Consider the following 23,964-nt stretch of genomic DNA (forward strand, 5'->3'; position numbering starts at 1 on the left):
CCCATACATTTTACTTAATTTCCCCTCTCCCCAGTTCTGTCATTGTCTTTAAGGGCCACATCCCTTTGGGAAGGTCATTCTGGAATGACCATTTGACCTATCTTTCTAACAAAGCAGCACACTATTTCATGCAAGCAAGTTAAGAAGCTGATGTGCGCAGTAGCTTTCCAACTTCTTCAGTCATGGAAAATCCTCACACTGCATTCACATGGCATTTTGCAAGTGATGGCAAATACAGTTGATCACACCAAACTTTTCACATCTGCAATTTTTCCATTTCTTTGCTGCTAGCTTAGAACCTGCTGATCTCCCTTTACAAGTATGCTGATGCCACAGAAGACTAATCTGCTTCCACTTTTGTCCACTCTGAAACAGGCTGCAGCACTGCCACCCAGTGGTAAACACTGCAAATTGTCGGTGTATTTTAGAAAAATGCTTCTGATGCAAGAGTGTGCAGTAGAGAGCTGACAAGAATAAACATGTATTTCCCACCACTCATCCAGCCTTTGCTGTGTGCTGCAGAGAAATGACTGTAATGACTGCTGTCACTATCATTTTAAGAATATGACCCTGTAAATTCACCCTTTATTTACAGATAACTCTCTTCACTGTTCTTAGGAGGAAAAAGAAGTGCATTCGGTACCTACAAGGAGAAGGACGCTGTGCCAGCCCAGTTTCTTCCGATGGAAGTGCTATAGATTCCCCTCCCTCCCCCTTGGATGTGCTGCAGTGCATATCCACTGCTTTTACTTCAGACAAGCTTGCTGCCCCTGCCGATTTCACACACCAAAACCAAGCCAGTCCTTTCCCTGCATCTACGTGTATCAAAACTGCTACAAGCACATCAGGACACACTTCTAAATGCTCAGCAGTGTCTCAAACATCTGTAGCACCCAGCGAATCCTCAGGGTACAGTGTCCTATCAATAGGAACGTAGTACTCATGCAGCAGTGACCAGCAAGGCCGGCAAATTCATCAGGCACCTTGATGAGTGGTTTCACTACCTGTGGAAGCTGCCAGAGACAAGCCTACCATGCCATCAAATGGCAGTCTCAAAGTCAGGAGAAAGCTGTCAATAATTGGAAAACATTGGAGCACTGAAAGTGCTTTTTATAATGTAAGTAAGGACACACGGTGTCTCTCTTCAGAAGTAGAAACAAGGACATAAAACTCCATTCTGGTCAGTAACTTGAGAATTTCTTTGTCTACCAAACCAGCTAAAACTGAAATAGGACACCCAGATTTTTAAAAGTAGCTAAGAGGTGCTAAATGTTAGGCATTCTTTTCTTTCTTACCGTTCAAAGATTTGCATTTCAATCATAGTCCTCTTGTAGATATGACACAGGTATGCCAAAGCAGCTGAAAGAACAGTGTGGTTTTGTTTTACACAAGCCTAGTTGCTTGATAGGGGCAATGTAAAGTAGCTCACCTGTCTGGCATGAGAATATATGGAATAAATTATGATGCCTCATTTTGTGAGGGGAAATGTTGATTCCAGGTGAACGTATTCTGAATACATTTTGGAGGAGATACCCACTGCTTGAAAACGAATATATCAAATGATAAAACTTTAAAGGAGCCAGTGCTTCCTTTAACTGTCAAGTATTATTTTCTTGTCACTACCTTTAAACAATAAGTTACAATTCTTTTATTACCCCATTTCCATTCACTATATACACACACTCTGGAAAACAGGGATCTTTCTGCAGGGTTTTTAGTTTTGTTTCTGTACAAACTTAGTGTGCATTTATTATGGCCATGCTTTGCTTTTATCACAGGCATCTTTCACTTTCTAAACAATAATGTACTTTTGAACATCTCCCTAACGGCATATTGTAGCTTTTGTAAATTACAGCAATGGATTGCAGCTGCAAAAAAGAAAAAAGGCATTCTACTGCATTCCAAACAAAAAACTAAAATATTTTCTGCTATGACACTGAGTTCTGCAATGTGCGTTAGTTATGTAAAATTCATAAATGCTTATTTTGCATGATTTACTCTGTATCTGCTAGTCATTGGGACAGGCCAAGGAGTGATAAAAGGCACTGAAAAGCTAGACACATACAGCATCACTATAAATTTTACTAAGCACATTTTTGATTTTCCAAAAGCTTACCCAGACTAAGCCACCACACATTGTTAAGCTTTTGCTGACAGCCATTAAGGACTAGAAAAGTATGCAGGGTTCCTGATGTTGCTGAATTTTCTCACTCTGTACACAGAGTGAGTTTTCTCTCACTGTTACACAGATCATGGAAAATATTACAAATTTAGCAATGTAAGCCCTGCTTGTTAGAAATAGTATGCGATACAATTTCTGTGAGAGAGCCGTAAAACCTAAGCCTAGTCCCGTTCCATTAGTTGCTCAAACACCTCAGCCTATTGTGCAATCTTTATTTTTTAAAAATGATATTTGGGGGCTATGTGCTCCCTGCCCACATTGCATTCCCAGTGCTAAGGCAAAGATGGCTGCTTATTAGCCCTAAAGCCAAGCAACAACCTGTGTGTTATTTTTCTTGGAGGACCCAAACACACACAGAATGCCATGTGTATTAAAATACTGCAGAAAGGAACAGTGGCCTCTTGGAGAAAGGATAGGAAAATGCATATTATGGAAAAGGATAGGAAAATGCATATTATGGAATAGCTAAAATTTGCAGGTGGTGTTATTCTCTCACGGTGCAATGAGTCCTATGTCAGTCACAGTTATACTTCAGCAAGTTTTAATATAAACCCACTTGTATACAAGGGGCATAAGCACCTACTCCAGTGTGTGGACACAAAGTTGAGCCACACAAGAGATGCTCCATTCAACTCAAAAGCATCAAATGAAGCTGAAAAGGTATGTAGCCTCAGGCAGGAGTGACAAATATAATGCAAGCATACCTTAAACTCATGTTCACTTTTCCTCCTGTAACACCACTTCTCTAGCCTGACCAAACTGGCACAATTACTGAAATAATGGGCAGAAAGTTGCCAAAACAATTTAACCATTTGGTAAAACTGAATCCAAACATAAAAGATTTCTTGCCAAAATAAACGACTTCCAGATACTGAACATATGGGCCAGATTCAACTAACTAGTCCCACTAGCGGAAGTCTGCACTGAGAATTCAACTAGCGTAATGGTGACATATGGGAGTAGTGCTAGGATTAAAAACCTAGGTCACATGAGTCATATTCACATTAACCTCACTAAAATACTGTTGTTCCCATTTTTTTTTAGCAAGCCTGTCTTTCCTGTTTGAAAAAAGTGCGCACTAACACAACCAGGAAGTCTCTTCTTTTCACCTGCACCATTTTGAACACAAAGCACAGTATTGCAATTATTGCAGCGGTATAATCAGAATGCAGCGTTTTAATATCCAATCTATTTTTGTATTTAAAGCAAATACGTAAAGGCCTAAACTATTTTTCTACATATTGGAATAAGCTCTACAGTATATAAAGCTTGTTTGCACTAGTATCCCCCCTCCCTTTTTAACAGCATTTTTTTTTTTTTTTTTTTGCAGTATTCCAAAACCTATTCCTAGACAATCTTTAAAAATGTAGCTTAATTGTCGTGGAACTTTGCAAGCACAAGTACACTGGCACAAAGAGGCACACATCTAAAAAGCCCTTGTGTGTTATGTGGTAATCTGGACATGTTCCATTTATATCACTGAAATATTCTTGATTTCCTCCCATCTCTGCACCCTGAATTAATTTCACTCTCAATTTTTCTGAGATCAATATAGTATGTATATGAGAGTATATTTTCTGGTTAAATATTTATATACCACACACAATCACGATTTCTTATTTTTAAAAAAATGTCAATTTTTTCCCGTTATTTTTCCTGTTATATACAAAATATGCGCACACCACTGCCCTTACTGTACTGGCAAAGCCTTTCTTCTTGTACATACATGCATGTGAATACACACACAACATAGGCTAAAATCATCATTAGTTAAAAGCTGGTATGTTCCTACCCAACTACTAAAGGAGAAACTGTGAAATCTAAGGCCCAAATCTAGGTAGCAGCCGCATTACACTCAGTTGTATTACTTGAAGAAAAAGTTACTTGAAAATATGATTTTGCAGCAAAGGCACAAAATCTCAAACGGTTTGCAATATGGGGGAGTCCTCTTATCCCTGAGAAAAAGTGTGTCATCCTTATCTAGTAAAAAGATCTGTGAACCTCATGCGGCATCTGTTATCGTGAGCTTTTTAATCAGTGAAAGAGCTGGACAGGCTTTTCCTCCGATATCTCTAAGAGAATGTATCAGAAAATTTAAATATATTTTATTAAGACAGTGGCTGCAGCAGATGACCACGTTGGGATTATTTTCAATGGTCCCTCCAATTCAAAGCAGTGTTTGCTTCTCCAACTTTGGGGAAAATATATCCGAAATTTTGCTTTGGAAACAAATTTAAGATAGGCGATATTCTACCAATGCAAAAAGGATTTACCAGTTTGCAACTGCAGTCAGTGCAATTTTCTTGTAAGAAACTTTCTTTTGTACACGTAATAAACACTCTACACTTGTCCTGAATTTTCCCCACAACATGGCAGGGAAGTGGTAGAGAAGATATATGTGAAAGGCCAGCTAGCAATTTGATATTAGAAATATATTCAACAATACATACCTCAGATTAAGACTTAAATTTGGTGTGGATTGAGGAATGCACCCCTGCTGAAACACATTGACAATTCCATTTTTCATTCAGCCGCAAACAGCATACATATTTCAAGCCTTCATCATATGCTAGTCCTTTTCTTTTTTTCATAAAACAAATACAAATAAATACATTTAATGTAAGTTATTGTGTCCCAGTTTGGGGAGTGGTTCAACAATGGCATTTTCTATGTTTTTAACGGTTCTCATTTTTATATGTAAGCTGCCTTGAGCCCTGTCGGGAAAAGGTCTATAAAGAAATATATCAGAAGGAGGAAGGGTAGATTGGATTTCATATTTCTTGCATTGCTTTCATTCATGCAACCTGAGAACTGAACGAAAGATAGCAGTAGGGAAGATAGTCCTATATCACAAGTCAATTTAAGGACTGTGCAAAAGAACTAGTGCCCCATTTCTCTCTTCCAGAAAAAAATCTGTCCCATCTACTCTGAAATTCTGTGTAGTCCCCTTGCCTATGCAACAACAGCCCAAGCAGATTTGCATCTCAGTATACATACAGATTCAGGGCCATTAGGTGTACATAGCTACTTAAATAAAAATGGAGCTGAATGTGTTGATAAGCATGCAGATTAACATTTATGAAACTAGGAACAACTGCATTGTTTTTAGCAACTGTTTACAATGATGGATTACCAAAAGGCACAAACTATCCATATCCCATACAGCAAGTAACAGATTCCCAAAAAAGTCACTTAAATGCCAAAAAGTAGATCTTTAGAAATGCTATATGAAGTCTTGTGTGTCAATACAATTTATATGTTTTTTTAATGAAAGCTTTACCCTTCATGTTTTACTCTTGAGTCTATAATTCATATATGACAATTTCAGTTCTTTAATCACATATTTGATTTCCTAAAGCCTGTTTGAATGTACAAGTCATGGAAAGACCACTTCAACAAATCATTTAAAACCACTGTATGTATGTAGCAGGAAAAAAAATTCTGCAGCAGCTCTCTCAGCTATCATCTGTTGTAATTTTTTTTTTACTTTGAGCTTGTATTTTTTGGCTTATGTTCAAGATTTGTTTATGGCTTTATAAATAAAGTAATCTACCAGATTGCCCATTCAAAAACAGGCAACTGGAGACTATAATTCTACAAAATGGACTGTTATGTGCTTCCTTGCCTGGTATACCTTCACTATCTTGCCCAGATGTATCACTGCTCTCTAAATATGGGATGCAGACTGAGTAAAGAAAGTCAGAGTACAACGATGCAGGGTCTCGTTAAGGGGGCAAACACACAATTGCTTAGCAATGGTGATGTTGACCTTTTTCAGCAATAGTAATTAAGAACTGCATCCAACTAAGTCATTGCATGAGTGGAACCTCTCCTCCCTGCTGCCACACATGCCCTTCAAACTGTCTCTGGGGGAGCACAGAGACGTTCTTTTGCACAAGTGGAAATTGTTCTACCCATGAAATGAGTTAGCTGAATTAAACTCCTGGAACTTAATTTAAAACACAGTATGCTAAGACGAGATGGTTGGACAGTGTTCTCGAAGCTACCAGCATGAGTCTAACCAAACTGTGGGAGGCAGTGGAAGACAGGAGTGCCTGGCGTGCTCTGGCCCATGGGGTCACAAAGAGTCGGACATGACTAAACAACAACAACATGCTAAGGCATGATCTTTAAGAGCAATATGTGTTAACAGCCACAATCCAAAGTCCACAAAATAATAATGTTAAGCACACCTTTTATGACCAAAGTTGCAACTATTTTAATGTGACTATTTCACAGTACTCACCTTCTCAGGTTAAGCTAGAAAATAAACACCTCACACTTCTCTTTCTCAAAGTGCAGGCTACCCGGCATATTCAGAACTGTGCCCTTCTAGCCTTGCAGAATGTTTTCAGCAGGCAGTATACCAAATAGATCATCTTCAGTCAACAGCAAGTAGACATTTTTCTACTTGAAATATCACAAGAGTACAAAGGGTATTCTTTAGCCTGCTGGAGCAAATTTATTGTTTGCTCCATAACCATCCGAAAGTACTTCGCATGGCCAGGCTTTTAGATGCTCTCTAACCCACACTGGCATCAAATTTCTTCACAACCAAAGAGAAGACGGCAACACTAACTGGAACTAGAAACACTGAAAATGTCTGGCTTAGTCCTTTAGAGGTTAAAGGGAGATGCTGCCAACATGTCAAAGGCAGGTTTTCTATCATCTTACCTTCTTGACTCTCTGGTTAGTCAATTCTTTACCCCTCCCCGCCAATGTTTACCGGTAACAATGCAGAGAAGTGGCTCACTTCTTTAATGAGACAACAGGGAAGGGATAGAAGATATTCACTGCTTTGCGTATTATAGGATAATTTCAAAGAGACACAACCTGGATAGGGGATTAGTTGTGGCCTCTGCTCTCAAATTCTGAAGGGAGAGTATAAGCGCTGGAACTTTCGACAATATCCCCTGCTAGAAGACAACAAGTGTGTTTGAAACCCTCACTGGGAATTCTGATGATAACTGCCCAATTCCTGTGCTTCTGGGTTCAAGATCTCCCTTCCACCAAAACTATCTGGACAACAAGAGCAGTGGCCTTGCCAGAAAGTCTAGGCAAATGAGAAGTGTCAAGTATTTCCCTTTCACCAGTCCCTGTCTGACAATGTTTTCCCCTTGCCATGCTCACAAGACCCAGGGTTAACCTTAACCTGGAACTGCTGATTCTTACCAAAACCCATGCATGTTGAGCAACATCATCATGAGTCATGGGAACATTTGAGTTCCTTCCTTCCCATAGACTTCCACAAAAGACAACTATCCCCACCCTGAGGTAGATCCCAGTAATTAGAACTGTTAGAATATTGGACTTTTGAGCAAGTGGAATTGGAGACTTGATCCTGGAAAATGAAAAGTAAGCATATGCAGTTTGATTACTTTAAAAGACACAGGGTTATAGGCATAGAAGACTAGAAATGGAGATGTTTTGATAAACCACTGGGGTTGGGTTTAAGAAGATGACTACTTGAAGAATATTTCAGCACTCATGTACTGGTAACTGAAGCCCATCTTTTGCAGCCCCCTTCCCTTCCGCCCATCCCCCCCCCCCGACTGTTTCTTCTGAAGATGGCAGCTGGCACTATCAAGTATACAATCATTTCATGTTAACAGCTTGTGAAGTTGTGGAGCAATATGCACATTGGTTGCTATGCATGTTTCAATTTTAACTGCCTCATTTAACTCCAGGTATCTTATTATGTATAGAACATTCAAAGGTCACCACTGATCTTTGAAGTGAAGTATATTTATTAGGGTTTTGTTCTATTCTAGTGTGTATACAGAAAATGGAATGCAATACAAGCCAAGGGGATGCCTCAATGCTTAGTACATACGAACATCCTAATTCCTACAGGGGAACTGTAGAAACTGAAAAAAAAAGAAACAGTCTTACTTGCAAGTGGTTTTTTCCTAAACAACCATCAAATGGCACAACATCAGTATCATACTGCGTATGCACAGTGACAAGTCACTGCAATCTGACTTCATGTACAACACTGCAGACTAAGACGTTCACAGAATAAGATTTTTTTTTTTAAACTACAGGAAAATACTGCAGCTTGCCTAACATAGCAAGCACCAACATGTACTATCCATGGAATTTTAGCTTTGGTAATCTCTTTTGATCACACAGTGGGATTTAATCTGCTGGTTCGGGGGACTAGGCAACTAAACTGTGATTTCCAGAAAGAAGCATGATCTTTGTTATCTGGCCAAAAATGGGTTTAACTCTCTACCTCTAACTGCCTGAATCAATTCTACATCAAGCCTCTAGCACTGACCCTTAGCTAACAAAACCAACATGGTTTGTGGCAGTTGTCACTTGTCCCCAACAAATAAAGGTGTAGAATTGAAGAAACAATTACTGCAACTGGTTTTCCAAGACTTCCCATTGTTCTAAGAAGCCATTAGGATGTGAATGAAAACAGGCTTCATTAATTCTGTTTCAGAAAACTTTTGCAATTGATTTTATTTACAGTGCCAGAGGTTGCTGAATTTCTGACATCCTATATATTTTAAATGATACAGTGACACATTTAAAAGCATGGAAAGGCTAGCTTGCGGTGTGAATTGCCATACGGAGTCCACACTTAGTTTAGTTTTATTGGTATCAGAGGAAAAGTATGGGGACATTGGATTACACTGGTAGAAACTCAGCCAAAAGGATTTAAATCTATATTCAAATATTACACATGCAAAGAGAACACCACCCTACAAGAACAACTTCATTTGCTGCTGCATTTGTCTAATATTAACAGTTATAAACAGAGCAGTGCAACTGGTATTTGGAACGATCCTTACAGTGTCAGTTGTCAGGCACAAGACTTCACTTTTCTTCACACCACTGGTTTTCTTTGCGTACCTAAAAATCAAGACAGCCTTTATTACATTCATAGTACTTAAGGTTTCTGAAAGTGTGCAAAGCAAAGGAAATGGTACTCATGCCTGAAACCAAGGGAATGGTATTTATTTTCTATTGAGGCTATTTCCATACAGGCCTATCAGGCATGTGGGCAGGAGGAGCACCATACAAAAGTGTGAAGGAAAACTTACATGCATGGCATGTCTCTCATATGGCACATCTTAGCTTCACATAACAAGCTTTGAGCAAGTACTTTATCTTTGTGAGGATCATTATGACAAAGACCCAGAATCCTAAGTGAGACTACAATAATTGGGATACAATGTCACACAGAGACCAGCACCAGTGATTTGTTGTTCAACCAATGAGATCATGTATCTTCAACGGACTAAGAAAAAATGAGTAGTACAGATCCTGTTTTATGCAGAGCAACTAAATCCAAGGTAGAAACTATGGCATACCTGGGCTTCTTCTTCTTCAGTGAAGTCATTCTTGATATTGAAGGTCTTGCGGATTTCTTCTGGTGTTTTTCCCTTAATCATATTTGCAACTGTCTTGCACGTCACATCAAGTAAGCCTTTGATGTCTAAGTAGTTTGCAGCCTTTAGGGGGAAAAGACCAATTTAATGTCTTGTGCTCAATGCAATACCACCAAAATATACTATACCGTCAGGTTTTTATTTTTATAAAGTAACAGCCCATAACAAAGACATTTCCTATTTCATTGTCATTTACTTGTTTGCATGATATTATAGTAAGATGTCTGATTTTTTGTTTTTTGTTTACTCGAGATAACTTTATTGATACTTTTTTGTTTAGCATTTACAAGGACCATCAATTAAGCCAGGCGGGGGACGCCAGGCACTGAACTGTTATTAATTAAATCTCTATCTTGCCCTTCCACTCAAGGAGCCTAGGGTGGCAAATAATAAAACAGCAAAATGATACAATTTTAAGAAATTAAAAGTATATCAAACATCTTAAGAACAATCACATATCATAGCTATTAATTTCAAGGTTGTCGCAAATTGTCTTTCAGCTGTCAAATGCCCAGGTGAACATAAATGTTTTTAAATTCCTCTTGGATATTAAAAATGAGGAAGAAACAATTCACCAAGGAGGGCATTGGAGAACAGTTACCAAGAAGGGCGCCACAGGTCAGTGCTCATCTAGCAGCATCAACATGTCAATCATAAGGTTCAAGATGGTTGATACTTGGGGGATGCATTTTTAGCTACTTGAGTCCCAATCAGATTAGGGCCTTCTAAACCAGCCTGTCACCTTGAATTGGGCTTGGTAGCTCACTGGCAGTCAGTGCAGCATTTTCTAGACCAGAGACACACCGTCCCATCAGGATGTCGAATTCATAACTTCAATCACTCTAGACTACTGACCACATTGGCCTGGAAATGTGGGAGGCATAGTCCAACAACATCTGAAGGGTCTCAAGTTCCCCGCCTCTGAATTAAGCATTTTCAGAACACATGGTCATTTAGTTATGGAGCATGCATCTATAATACACCAAATCTAAACGTTTATGCCATAGCAGTCAGCTAGTTTTGCTTTGAAAGGCCCCAGGAGCAAGAAAACAAAGAGTCCTACTTATCAAGTATTGTCATAAGATGCCACTTCATTTCATTTATGGATTCCGCAGCAAAAATTTAGCAGTGTCCTTTAGTTGCAGGCTTCTAGTTTACGTGTATGCTTGAAGTAATGTTCACTTGCTGAAGCGCGACTTTATTATGCATGCAGGACCAAAATAAAGGTTTCCCCTGAAGATCAAACCCAGGCAGGCTCATAGAGGGAGATACGGTCCTTCAGATAGCCTGGACACAAGCTTTATTGGGCTTTATAGGTCATAATGAGCACTTTGAAATGTGCCCAGAAACAAACCAGTAGTCAGTGGAGCTGTTGACATAAGGAATTTCTGTTCTTCTTGTAACCAACTCTGGTCAGCATTCTGAACTGCAGAAGTTTCCAAAAACTATGCAACGGCACACCCACAGAAAGCTTGATATAAATGGGATGTAACTAAGCTATGGATCACAGTGGCCAGATCAGACATTTCCAGAATGGAAGCAACAAGCCATCAATCAAAATATTGGACAGGAGTTACCCAGCACTACCATCTGGGCTTGGCCTCCAAGATAGACCACACCCACCCTAAAACAGTTCCTCCAAGTCTCATAATAGTAGGATACCATGGTCAATGGTATCAAAAGCCACTGAGAGGTCCAGCACACTCTCCCTGTCCAGCTTCCAGCATAGGGTCATCCACCAAGGGACCCAAAGCTATTTCTTTCCCATAACCAGGCCTGAATCCAGACTGAAATGGATCAAGACAATCCATCTCATCCAAGAACTTGTGAGGCTGAGAAGCCACCAGATGCTTCAGCACCTTGTCCAGGAATGGAATATTGGAGACTGGCTAATAATTATCCATAATAGTGGGACTCCGGGAGGCCTTTTTCAGCAAAGGTCTTACCACTTAGGCAGGCTGAAACCTCATCTTGCTGAAGAGTTGTTCACCTTTCTCTTACCCACTCAGCAATTCCTCCCACCTGGCTAAGCCAGGAAGAACAGGGACCCAGCAAACACATGGTGGCTCTCACTTCTCCAAAACAAAACGTATTAGAAATTTCTATAATACCTTGTGATACCCATTGATCTACAAAGTTCATTACAACAACACCTGGCACCACCTGAATATACAAAACCAACCTACCAGGATAAGTTCAAAGAGAGTTCCTTGGTCTACTTTAAGAAATTCTTGGTCCCACACAGGGATGTCATCTGTTCGTTTCTCTTTGTTTTCATCATCCTCAGGGGGAGGTGGGTCATCTTTATGGTGGGTGCACCACTGGATTACCTTAAGGAATTAAAGTAGCTTATGAAATATCTTCATATTTGTTTATTTAGTCTAAAATAAACATTTGCTCTTAAAACTTCAAGCAAATTAGTTTTATCAGTGTTCAGAGATCTTTTTGCACAGCCACTACTAAATACAATAACACAGAACTGTTAAAACATTCATCTTTTCTGGAAGTTTTACTAATTTAAACTAAACATCCTGCCATTTTTAAGCATACCACCAGCTGCTCATAATTATCTCAATACAAACCTTTCAGGGGAAGAACTGACAGTAGCATAATCTCAAAACACAGCCTGCAAATGCTGTAAACAAGATTTCACACACTTAATACTGAACTGCTTTCTCACATTTCAATCTTGTGATGCCAATTAAGTACTTTCAAACTGACAGAACTACTGTAAAGATTAAGTGGGAAGAGGCAACAAATAAGTCAAACAGAATGAAAATTTGAGAAGACTGGCTCACAAATGCTGCCTTATCTGAAACCAGTTAAATCCTAAAACATTTATACATGGTTAAACAGTTAATATCATAATGCTGTTATACAAATCTATGATGCAACCTCATTTGGAATATTGTGTACAGACATGGTATGGAGAAAGTGGGCAGGGAGAAGTTTTTCTCTCTCATATTACTAGTAATAGGGGTGATTCAGCGAAGCTGTATGCTTGAAGATCCGGACCAGACAAAATAAAGTACAGTGGTACCTTGGTTTAAGAACAGCTTAGTTTATGAACAACTTGGATTAAGAATGCTGCAAATCCAAAAGTAGACGTTTTGGTTTGTGAACTTTGCCTTGGAAGCAGAACATGTTTCGCTTTCTGTTGAGTGTGTTCCATTAGTCAATTGAGTCCCCCCACTGCTATGGGAAAGCACGCCTTGGTTTAAGAACACTTTGGTTTAAGAACAATGTCCAGAACGGATTAAGTTCATAAACCAAGGTACCACTATATTTCTTTACACAGCACACAGTTAAGCTACACAATTCACCTTCACAAGGTGAAGTGATAGCTAGCAATTTGAAAGGCTTTTAAAACAGGATTTGACAAATTAAATGTATGATAAAGCCACAATGGCTATTTTCTACCTCCACTGTCAGAGATAGTATGCCTCTGAATAAAATTTACATGGAATCACAAATGAGCACTGTTGTACTCGGGTCCTGTCTGCAGACCTCCCATGGGCATCTGGCTGGCTACTGTTGAGAACCAGATGTTGAACTATGCAGGCCACTGGCCTGATCCAGCAGAGCTCTAATATTCAAAACTGCACAGGAAACTCTACCCAGAAGCAGCAGAGGCTTCCTGCTTCAGGATTTGCCCTCCAAAATGTGGTATGTGGTAGAACTGAGTAAAAGACAAGTAACAGAGGGGGTGGGATCAGCAAGAATGGCCCTTCTTCCTCCCTCCATGCAACTGGAATTATATGAGGTTGCTTACACAGAACTTATAAATAATGCAAATATAGACTCTATCACGTACAGTGGTGCCCCGCAAGATGAATGCCTCGCAAAATGAAAGACGCGCAAGACGAAAGGGTTTTTCAGTTTTTGCGTCGCTTCACTAGACGATTTTCCCTATGGGCTTGCTTCGCAAGACGAAACGTCTTGCGAGTTCTTGCGAGTTTGTTTCCTTTTTCTTAAAGCCGCTAAGCCGTTAATAGCTGCTAAGCCGCTAAGCGCCGTGCTTCGCAAGACGAAAAAACCGCAAGACGAAGAGACTCGCGGAACGGATTAATTTCGGCTTGCGGGGCACCACTGTATAGGGAAGATGGCAACAAGTAAGGCTGCTTAGAATGACACAGAAATGTAAGATGAACAGTTAAGCCACATATAGCAACTAAAAGGTTGTGTGTATGCTCCATAAAACTACTGCAATACAAATGGATGCGCTACCTGAATGTAGTATTATATTATCCCAAATAAAAATATAACTTAATTTTCCCAGCATTGGCTAGACCTCTCACAATAGAAGAACCATTTTCAGAAAAGATGGCTACACTGCATACAACAAGGCTGAGTCTGAAAGCTCATATTACCCAAACAAAAATCATGTTCAACATTACCTTTTTTAATATAGCTGCATTAACATTTGGAAGAGGGACAGGATCATCATCCCCTTCATCATCCATTCCCAAATCTGAGAATAGAAAAAAAGACAAGTAATTTACATAGCCAGAACCCCTACATTTCTTAAAAGGCACCTTCTACTGCAATATAGGTACATTCAGATCCTGTTCTTTACTAAAATATACTCTTTTCCAACATGTAGCTTATACAAAATGCACAGGCTACACAGTGCAAATTATTAATAAATTGATTCTATTTGTATTCAAGACTGATTTTGTTAGAAGTAATGCTAGCCATATTGCCTAACTCCTGCTCAAGGGAGGACATATTCCTAGCTGAAGTATTAAAACAGATGGTCAGGCCATCTAATCTTTTCTTGAAGATTTCCAAGAAATTAATATTCACACTCTCTCTAGGCAACTGATGGAAGTGCTGACTTACTTGACTAGTAATTTGAGAGGCCTGCAGCTGATATTTTGGCTGGTAAATTCCCCATAGTCTGATCATATGCATATATGAAGCAACCATTCTAGTTCAATGTGCACAGAACTGCAGTCTTAAGTTGTTTGCCTTTGCCACTATCTTGTGTTTTGTCTGGTAGGGAAAGGAAGAACCTTGTCTTCTACTTTACTTCCTCACTCATGGAATTTACACAGTTCTCAGCCAATAAGCCATTTTGTCTATTGCTGCTGCAGCAGCCATGTTGACAGACGTTGCTACCTTAGCAAGTAACAGTGTCTTTGCGAAGGTCCTTAGCAGTTGACGCTAACAGACCAACTGGTGAACATGAACTTCTGCTTTTTTGACTCCCAGGCAGAAAGAGTCAATGTGTGTGTATAATACCAATAAATGCATCAACCTGTACCCACCACACAGAAGTAAAGCCACATGGAAGGACTCCATGGAACTTACTTACAAGAATGTATATCAGCAGACTGTAAAAAAAATTATGTTCCTCTGTCCTGATCTGCCTCTCCTTCCCCAGCTACTAGCACACATGTACTGTGTGAAGATTTACCACCACAAGGATAACATACTGCATAAACTGTAAGGAGCCCCAAGGATTCCATTTGGTCTAGTTCAGGGGTCTGCAACCTTTAAGACAAAAAAAGCCACTTGGACCCGTTTCCGAAGGGAAAAAAAAACTAGGAGCCGCAAAACTCGTCATTATAAAAATAACTTTTTTGTCACTTTTTTATTATTTCTTTGTTTAACCCCTCAGAATTACTCATAGAAATAAACGTTAAATTAACAAGTTACCTTTTTTCCATGTGTGTGTTCTTCACTCCCCTTCAAAACAGTGACCAGCGTACATGCCCCCTTTCAATGCAGTGACCAGCGTACATGCCCCTTACAATGTAGCGGGCGGGCGGGAAGGTGGCGTCGGGACGGTGCATGACTAACACATGCACCGCCCACATGCGACGTCACAGCCAGTACAGCGCCCGCCACAGTGGGGAGTGTCGGGGCGCACAATGCGCCTCCTCCCCTCGCTAGTATCTGCCCCGGAGCCGCGGCAAAGGTGTAAAAGAGCTACATGCGGCTCCGGAGCCGCGGGTTGCCGACCCCTGGTCTAGCTTCTGAATCACAACCTAAGTCCCTGATTCTAAGCACTCCAACCACAAAAACAGATTGATTTTCCCCAGGCAAATCAGCACACATACAAATAGCCCTTTAAGCCCTTCCTCAATGTTCACTCCCCTTTCATAGCATAAAATGAGCTGTGCACAAAAGAATAACCTCAGCCTTTTGTTGCTCTTTCCATTTGTGCATAGTAGCCAATACAGAAGTACCTCTTAAAGCTCTTATCTACACCAATGAACCCAATACTGTACTTCATTCAGAGTATGGCCCCTCCCCCCGCCCCTATTAACAGCTTCACCTTCAGGAAATATGGCATGCCCTTTGGTAAAATCAGAGCTGCTGTTTAGCTTTGAAGTACTTTTCTCAATGTATAATTGCCATATTAGAACTTAACAGAGAATTGATTGCTTATGAAGTAAATAAAATCATTTTTAAAAGTTTGCCAAGATGCTTGTAATTATCTAAACACATCTCAAAACTCACATCAACATGGATACGCATGATCTTTATGCTCTATTGAGTCAAACCAAACATTTTTAAGCGCATGGAGCAATGGCTGACCCAATGTCCCAATCATGATTAATGAAATCTAAAATCTAGAAGATAATCACATGAGCATGATCTTGGGGGGGGGGGAGGCCACATGTTCAATTTTGTGGTAACTTCAGATAGCAGGTCATAAGCATTTGGTTAGATTAAGAGCTTAAGAAGTAATAGATCAATGTGAACCACTGATTATTAAAAGACAGACGTTAAGCTGCGCCATTACTTGATGGATTTATCTGTTTTACAGCAACTGTGTACTGTCCTAAAATAGCAGCAAAAATAACAAGGCATTAATGTTGGTATAGCAGTGCCAACTCAGGGGCTTTCAAGAATACTTTAGAAATTTTTAACACATTTCCTATGTTTTTAGTTACCCTATTACCAAGATTATCTGGGCAACACCAGCTCTTTCCCCTTTATGAGTCACAAAAAAAACCAGATAAGTGGAATGCATCTCTTGAAAACTATGTTGAAATAGCAAGACGCTCATAAGGTCTCACTAGCATATTCTTATATGTATCTTTGTATGGGCTAACATACCTAGCAGCAATGGGGAAATATAAAAATACAAATTCTATATGAAAAATATCAAAAACTCAGAAATAGAAACAGAGCTGCAAGAAAATATTGGGAAACAGTCCATAAGACTAATGGATCCCTGTTTCTAAGGATTATAAACATTCGCTTTACATAAAGGCCATATGATTAAGTTCCATGGCTCCCTTTTAATTTGCTGGCAGTCAGAATTAAGCTTTCATCCTGCAAAATTTAATTGCTTCCAGCTCACAATTCCAGCTACCCACTCAAATATATACTATCACTTTACAAAGGCTCAGCCATAACAGGAACAGGCACGGTGAACATCCACTACGTCCTAAACAAAAGCTTTGTTATTAAGTGTTGAAAAATCTGCCATGCTGAGCTTTGAAATACCTCCATGATACACTCCTGAGTACATTTACAGTTCCAGTCCTGGCTAAAAACATGATCCTCCTCAAGCTCTATCAGATATGTGGCATCCAGTTTTAATGTCTCGGATTCCTATGACTGTTTTTCCATTCCTTTGAAGATCCGCTCCCTAGTTCAATCAATCTAATTTGACATAGAAGATTGCCTCTGAACGATTAGTAAGGTTTAATTTCATATTTTACTGCATGTGGGAATCCCTTTAAGAATTTAGCTGAAACATACGTCACCCATCTTCATAACAGCTTTTGAACCAATGCATAAACAGAAGTCTGCATTCAAAAGCTCTGATTAGAAGTTGAAGAATCCAACCAAATGGCCACATTTGCTTCGAGTGCCCTGAAGGTGGAAGGTAAGTGACTGCCATGTCATGGTAGCCATGACTAATGTGGTAGTGCCTGCGAACAGCTGTTTTACTTCAAAATCGTACAAGAAACTGCTTAGACTTTAAAGCCATTACACTCTTGCTCGTCAGTGACCCACCATGGAAATCAAGAGAGGGACTTTCCAATCATCTGTATAATAGCAAGGAAATGAGGAAACTGTCTATTGTCTTCAGAAAGACAAAAGGAGTGAGAGTGAAGGGTGTGTGAGAGAAGGGAGCTGTGCACCTGCATGTGTGGTAAGTGAATGTGCTCTGTGTGGGGGGCATTATATGTAGTGAAAGTCTGTGTGCATAGGGAGGTGCTGTATGTATTCATATAGGTCACACCCACCTCCAGCATGAGACCCCCCCTAAGGGACTTTATATGTAGCACTTGTGGGAAAAGAAAAAAAGTGTTAGTTGCACTCATGTGCACGATGCACAGTGGCTGAAATATTGTATGGCCTAAATAGATTTACCTTTATCTCAAGTTTTCCAGGTATGATTCCCATAGTTACTTCATGTTAAGCTAAGAATTAATCTATTCCTGGTATGCAGCAACCATCTTCAGACCCACTCATTCCAAGTTACATATTTTCATACTTCCCTTACCTTCCAACATTGTCTTGATGGTTACAGACTGCTTTGCAATTTCAACGTCAACCTCAAATATTTCTCCATCAGAACTCTGCAGTTTAATTGAAGGCATCTATGGTGGAGAAATATAATGTTAGCTACATTTTAAATAATAAAAAAAACTACAAAATTATTTTTATGCTGCAAAGGGCAGATCTTTGAATGAAGTGGTATACAAATTTAATAATAAAATAATTTGTTTATAGGACAGTTTTGTTACACAGTGCATCTTCTACTGAAAAATAAGATTACACGGAAAGGGAAATAAATTTTGTCTCTGTATTGCAGAAGGGAGCTGACCAGAAGTAATGGATTGCTAAGATCACCACACACATTAACGGCTATAAAGAAATTTGAACTGGTTGCAGCTCACCTTTTGCCCTTGCAGTAGCTCAACATTTGGTTTTTAAAAAATGTCTTCTCAGTTGCCAGAATATGCAATACTAAGTAGGTGATTTAATCAAGTATTGAAAGTATCGTTTAATCAGGATCTCAAGTTACATTTGGATAGAAAGTGCAGTATGAAATTGCTTTCACTGAACTTGAGCTGTTTGTGCACCACTTTTATTTTTTAAAATACATGTTCAGTCACAAATTTGGAGAACTGCTTGCATACCTCACCAAAACTTGAATCTCAGCCAGTGTCCTGACTTCTGTTATCTCTAGACTATGTTCTAGGCAAGTTTCCAACATATGATGCTGCACTTTCAAACAACTGCTTAATGCATTTTTGCTTTTAGCACCCAGTGGAAAGAGAAAGCTTTCATTTTTATAACAAAGTGAAAACTGCAAAGTTGCTTGATACCAAGTAACCGCGTTCAAAAAAATTCACCATGTTTTAACCTTTCTGACTTTCAAATTGACTTCTGGAAAAACCCAGTTGCAAGAATCACAGGCTATTATTTTTACTATGTAACATCAGAAATATAATTAACAGAATTTTGTTGACAAATTACTGGAAATAAGCTCTATCCCCAAAGCACTGCAGCAAAGTACAGTAAGTTGTGCATTTACCAGCTAGGTAAGGACATTTTTAAAGAACCTCACCACACTTTAGTAGCCAATTCTTGTAAAATCTCTCACAGAAAGCTGACTCATAGATATTGATATAGCAAGCAAATCCAGTTTTAGAATTGGACTCTGGGGAAAGAACTGCAGACAAATTTTCCTTCATCTCATACAATTGCGTTGGTGCACAATGCGTTTTTTCCTTGAGGGAGGCTAATAGTCCACAGATCCAAAATCTGCTCCATGCAGCATTAACCTCCCATTCTATAGGTTTACTGTACCTTCTCAGTACTGCTGATCTTGGCAGCAATCAACTTAGCCACTGCATAACATTGAGTACATGCCAAGTGCATCACAAACTGAAATTAAATGGCACGCAAACTTTTCCAGCTGCTTATCTCCCATAGTTTATTACCAGAATATTAAGATACCTTCATCAGATTTTGAGTTCCAAAATATGAACATTAGGGTCTTGTGCTTCTTTTAAAAGTAAATGTGTCACATACAAACACACTAGGCAATTTAATGACAGCAAAACAAGAGTATACACTTTTGCACTACATATGTCTGAAAAAAATATATATTTAAAAGATAACCTTTCAAAAAAACTTTTTAGGCCAAGCTAAGTTTAAATTTCAAGATCAATGTATGCATATATACACAGTGAATCATGTTACAGGAAGTTACATCATTAATTTGGTTTGACTACTACTACCAAGTCTATTTTCTAATGTGCTTTTTTAGCTGCTTTAGTTTATTAGAAACATTTTTTTAAAGAATGACAGTATTCTGTATGGCTCTTGACTAGCAACTGAGTACTGTATACTGCACAGTAAAAAAAAAAAATAGAGTAGCGGAGAATTGTTGGGGCAAACAAGCATTTTGTCATTAAGTGTTTGGTTTTATGCCAGAAGACATGATATATAATTACACTATTTTTGAATAGTTGTGTTCCTTGATTTCTACCAAAACGCAAGACACTGCATATTATTTTTCAACTCAACTTTGTTATTCTTCCCAGTTCTCCATTTCAGCTATTTAACTATAATTCTACTTACAACAGAGAAACCATACAAAAACTGATTTGTGTGGCTTTGTGTACAACGGGTTGGAAAACAACTAATTTATACTGATATTTTAGTATGCGTCTGCTACAAAGTATGCAGTCAGAAGTAGTGGAGAGCAATGCTTCAGAGCTCAGACTATCACACTAAGTGCTCCCCCTGGCCTTTTCCACAGGATAACTTTGTCGAACAAAAATTCTACAAGCTTCTCTTTACAGAGACTAGCAGTCTGACCCTGCATTTTACAGAAGATTCAATGGGGGGGGGGGGTGCTTTATACCTAAACGGTTGTAAACAGTGATTAATCCTAGCTAGCGGATCAGTCTACCGAAACACAATTTATGTTACTGATCATTTTTAAACTCGCAATCTCAAGGCTTTTTATTTAAAAAAGGAGTAAGAGAGAATATTGTTTATAACGCCGTTTCTTGTTGGTAGGGTAACCAAGCAAAACGGTGGAGCGAGTTCTACATATACAACAAGCACACTAAAAAAAAAAAAAATCCCATTTACACCCTTCTCTCAAGCACACTAAAAAAAAAATCCCATTTACACCCTTCTCTCGAGTACTCGCATACAGCGGAGGGGATACAAGTCTACATGGGGGGGGGGGGGAATAGTTCATGCCCCAACATGAACTATTCCGGAAATGCAACACACGAAACTGCCTTCTTTTGTTAATGCTTTATTGTGCACGAACATTAAAAATGGGGGATGGGGAGAGAGAGGAGGAGAAAAACAGAGATAAAAAGAGCTTGTTTTATTGGCTTCAGAGATGTGGGACGCATAAATAAGTGACGTGGGGAGGGGCTTGTCCCCAGGCAATTTACGGGTTACCTTCTCTTCTTCCACAGCACTCTCCAATCCCGCTGCTGGAGGAGCAGGTGGCGGAGACACCCCTTAGCAAGGGGGAGGAGGAGGAGGAGGAAGAGACCGCTCCCTTAGCAACCACCTGCAAATAAAGTCCCTCAGCCCTTCCCTCCGCTCAGGCCTTCCAATCCCGCCCTGCTAACTTCTCTCCCTTTTTTCCCTTCCGCAGCTTCCTGCCTCAACTCCCCAGCGCCCCCAAACTAAGGAGCGAGGCCTAGACGCAGGCCAGGCCTAGCCCTTACTCACCGTGAGGCAGCAACAGCAGCGGCTCTCAGCCCCTCCCTCTGCGACGCCACCCGAGTGAAACCAGCGAGACTACTAAAGGCGGCTCGCGGCCGTCGCGTCTTATAAGGATCAGGCGGGGCGGGGCCGAATCGAAGCGAGGGCCCCTCGGAGCTGCCTCCGCCCCCCACCCTCGCAGAGCACGGGGCTGTCTACTGCAACGCCTGAACTAAAGCAGACCGGCAAACAGAAAGGGAGATCTCTTTCTCTCTATATATATTATGTCGCTCTTCCCCCTCAAGGTCTGCCTGTCTCCTCTTCCAACTGGGAGAGCGGGAGAGGCAGATAGAGCAGAGCAGAAACTACCACTCCTATGTAAGAGGGGGAGGAGATGGTTAACCTACACGTCGTTTACTGCCTCTGGGGGTCCTTCAGGCAAAAGCTGAAGCTGCCTTCGTAGGGAACAATCTCATGGCAACGGCCGCCTCACAATGGCGGCGGCGCGCGTAGTGAGCGGAAGGACGCCTAGGACGCACATTGCTGCGTCTTGCGCGCGCTTGCCGCTTGCCCGTCAGCTGGTGCGTTTTGAGGTGAATGAGCTCCGCCAACTCCCCTACTCGAGCGTTTTCCACTTCATCATTCTTATTCCCCTGCATTCCGTTCTCCGATCCGTCGGACGTCTTGCCCTGGATGCTCCGGCAGCAAAACTCACCGACCCAACCTTGGGTGTTTGTTTTTAAGTTCAGACGCTATGCCGCAGCCACACGCTCGCGTACATTGTCCAGAGAACGCGTGAGAAAGAAGTGTAACAGCGCCTCGAGCACACAAAGTGCTCGTTCAGCAAGTAAGGCTGAATATGAGGAGTCGAACCTGCGACCCGCCAGCTGTCTTTTAAACTCAAACCCTCGTCAGTCCCAGCCGGCATGGCCAATGGTTAGGGTCGGGTTGATGGGGGGGGGGGTTTAACCCGGCAACAATGTCTCCAAAAGATATACTTCTGAGTAAACAGGGTTATACTGAAAATCTGCAATCCCAATAAACTCAACAGGGCTTCTAAGTAAAGAAGTCTATTATCCGACTCGCAGCGCTGTGTTTTACTTAAAAGCCAAGTCGCCCTAAATTTAGTTGCATGGTATACACGAAGGCATATTTGTGCGTAAGTGATCCCATTTCCTTGTGGGCCAACCTACAACAGCGTGGACAGTAATAAAAGTTACAAAACTCCACTGGTTGGGATAAAATGCATTTACCATCAGTCAGGGATCTCAAAATGTAATAGCTTTAGAACGCAAAACAGCAGCAGTAGGAGGCCAAGCTCTATGTTATTCTGCATTTAATACTATTCTTCTGCATAGATTGGTGCCCAAATTATTAGACCTGGGACTTCCACCATGTTTGTGCAGGTGGATATTAGATTTTCTATCAAACCGTTCCCAGAGGGTCAGGTTGGGTTCCCACGTCTCTGCAGATCTCATAATGAATACAGGGACGCTGCAGGGGTGCGTGTTGAGCCCGCTTTTTATATACGCTCTATACAGCTGACTGTGCCCCCAAATACCTCAGTAATAAGATCATTAAGTTCACAGATGATACAACGGTGGTTGGTTTAATTACGGCTGGAGAGGGGGAGGTGGCCGATAGGAAGTTGAGCAGTTGGGGGAATGGTGCAGGAAAAACAACTTACTCCTTAACTTAAAGAAAACAAAAGAGATCATTGTGGACTTTAGGAAATGTAAATTGAATATTCAGCCACTTATTATTGAGGGGAAGTGCGTGGAACAGGTCTCGGTGTTTTGATTTCTGGGAATGGAGTTGAGAGACGACCTAACCTGGGGAGAGAACAGCAAAGACCTGGTGAAGAGAGCACAGCAGAGGATATATTTTCTGAGAATCCTCCGGAAAAACAATCTCTCAAAGGACCTGTTGATGGTATTTTACCATTGCACTGTGGAGAGCGTACTAACTTATGGTCTGTGTGTGTGGTTTGGGAGCTGCACGGCCAAACGATGCTATCCAGGGTTGTAAAGACTGCAGAGAGAATAATTGGGTGCACTCTTCCCACCTTAGATCAAATCTATGCTGCTAGGTGCTATAAGAAAGCAGCAGAGATAGCACAGGATAGTACGCACCCCAGAAATGATCTCTTTCAGCTTCTGCCTTCTGGAAGAAGGTATAGGGTTATAAAGGCCAGGACTAGCTGCCTGAGAAACAGTTTCTACGCAAATGCAATTCTGGTTCTAAACGCAGCATAAGGGGTCTCTGTAGTATAGTGTATTTTAAAATGGGGTTTTAGAGTTTTTAGGGGTTTTTGAATGTTTTATGTAGTTTTTATGTAGTTCTTCAATTTCATTGTTCTGCAAGGGACAATGACAATAAAGATATCGTATCGTATTCACACATTTTAAAAGTATGGTTGACTGCTCACTTTTATTTGAAAGAAAAAGCACTCATAACAGCTATCATGGCTTGTCATTATGTTCTGGATCAGGCTATGTTCTGCCTCCACAGTTAAAGCCTGTATGCTTCTGAATACCAGCTGCTGGAAACGACTGCAAGGGAGAGCACTTTCTTGCTCAGGTTTGTTGGCATCCTATAGGTATCTCCACCACTGTGCAGACAGGATGCTGTTTACGATATAGTAGAGCATCTATGGAGCAAGTAGTTGCCAGCGAAGGGCCAGTTTCCAGCAAGAAACATACAGCTGTGCAATCCTGCAATCCA

At 40.5% G+C, this 23,964-nt stretch overlaps 2 protein-coding genes and 1 long non-coding RNA gene across 20 annotated transcripts in view; 2 read left to right on the plus strand and 1 right to left on the minus strand.

Annotated features, from left to right (window-relative positions):
* TCF7 (transcription factor 7) overlaps nt 1–5,784 on the plus strand; it is a 116,497-nt gene extending 110,713 nt beyond the window's left edge. For 8 of the 16 annotated variants that reach the window (XM_083728507.1, XM_083728503.1, XM_083728500.1 and 5 more), the window contains one exon: nt 619–5,784. In XM_083728507.1, the coding sequence (XP_083584633.1) occupies nt 619–698 (80 nt within the window). In that variant the 3' untranslated portion in view covers nt 699–5,784. Of the gene's footprint in view, nt 1–595 lie in introns of all 16 variants that reach the window. The other 8 variants (XM_083728508.1, XM_083728501.1, XM_083728502.1 and 5 more) reach the window with 5 other exon arrangements.
* Nucleotides 5,785–7,911: 2,127 nt separating this feature from the next.
* Nucleotides 7,912–22,070, minus strand: SKP1 (S-phase kinase associated protein 1). Of its 3 annotated transcripts, none has more exons than XM_083728651.1 (6): nt 20,682–22,070; nt 18,056–20,638; nt 13,980–14,053; nt 11,769–11,912; nt 9,505–9,645; nt 7,912–9,043 (listed from the first exon to the last, which is right to left on the minus strand). In XM_083728651.1, exons 2-6 carry the CDS (start codon nt 18,150–18,152, stop codon nt 9,008–9,010), a joined length of 492 nt encoding a protein of 163 aa, XP_083584777.1. In that variant the 5' UTR covers nt 18,153–20,638; nt 20,682–22,070; the 3' UTR covers nt 7,912–9,007. The 3 variants fall into 3 exon arrangements, with proteins under 3 accessions (XP_083584777.1, XP_083584775.1, XP_083584776.1); XM_083728649.1 differs by having other exon boundaries at nt 18,056–18,152; nt 21,268–21,688; XM_083728650.1 differs by having other exon boundaries at nt 18,056–18,152; nt 20,989–21,275.
* Nucleotides 21,948–22,321, plus strand: LOC310839751. Its single transcript, XR_014561633.1, has 2 exons — nt 21,948–22,072; nt 22,128–22,321. It is a non-coding gene; the product is annotated as an uncharacterized lncRNA (long non-coding RNA).
* The last annotated feature ends 1,643 nt before the right edge of the window (nt 22,322–23,964 follow it).

This window comes from Podarcis gaigeae, assembly GCF_964106915.1.
Source record: "Podarcis gaigeae genome assembly, chromosome: 2".
In the NCBI taxonomy this organism is placed as follows: domain Eukaryota; kingdom Metazoa; phylum Chordata; class Lepidosauria; order Squamata; family Lacertidae; genus Podarcis; species Podarcis gaigeae.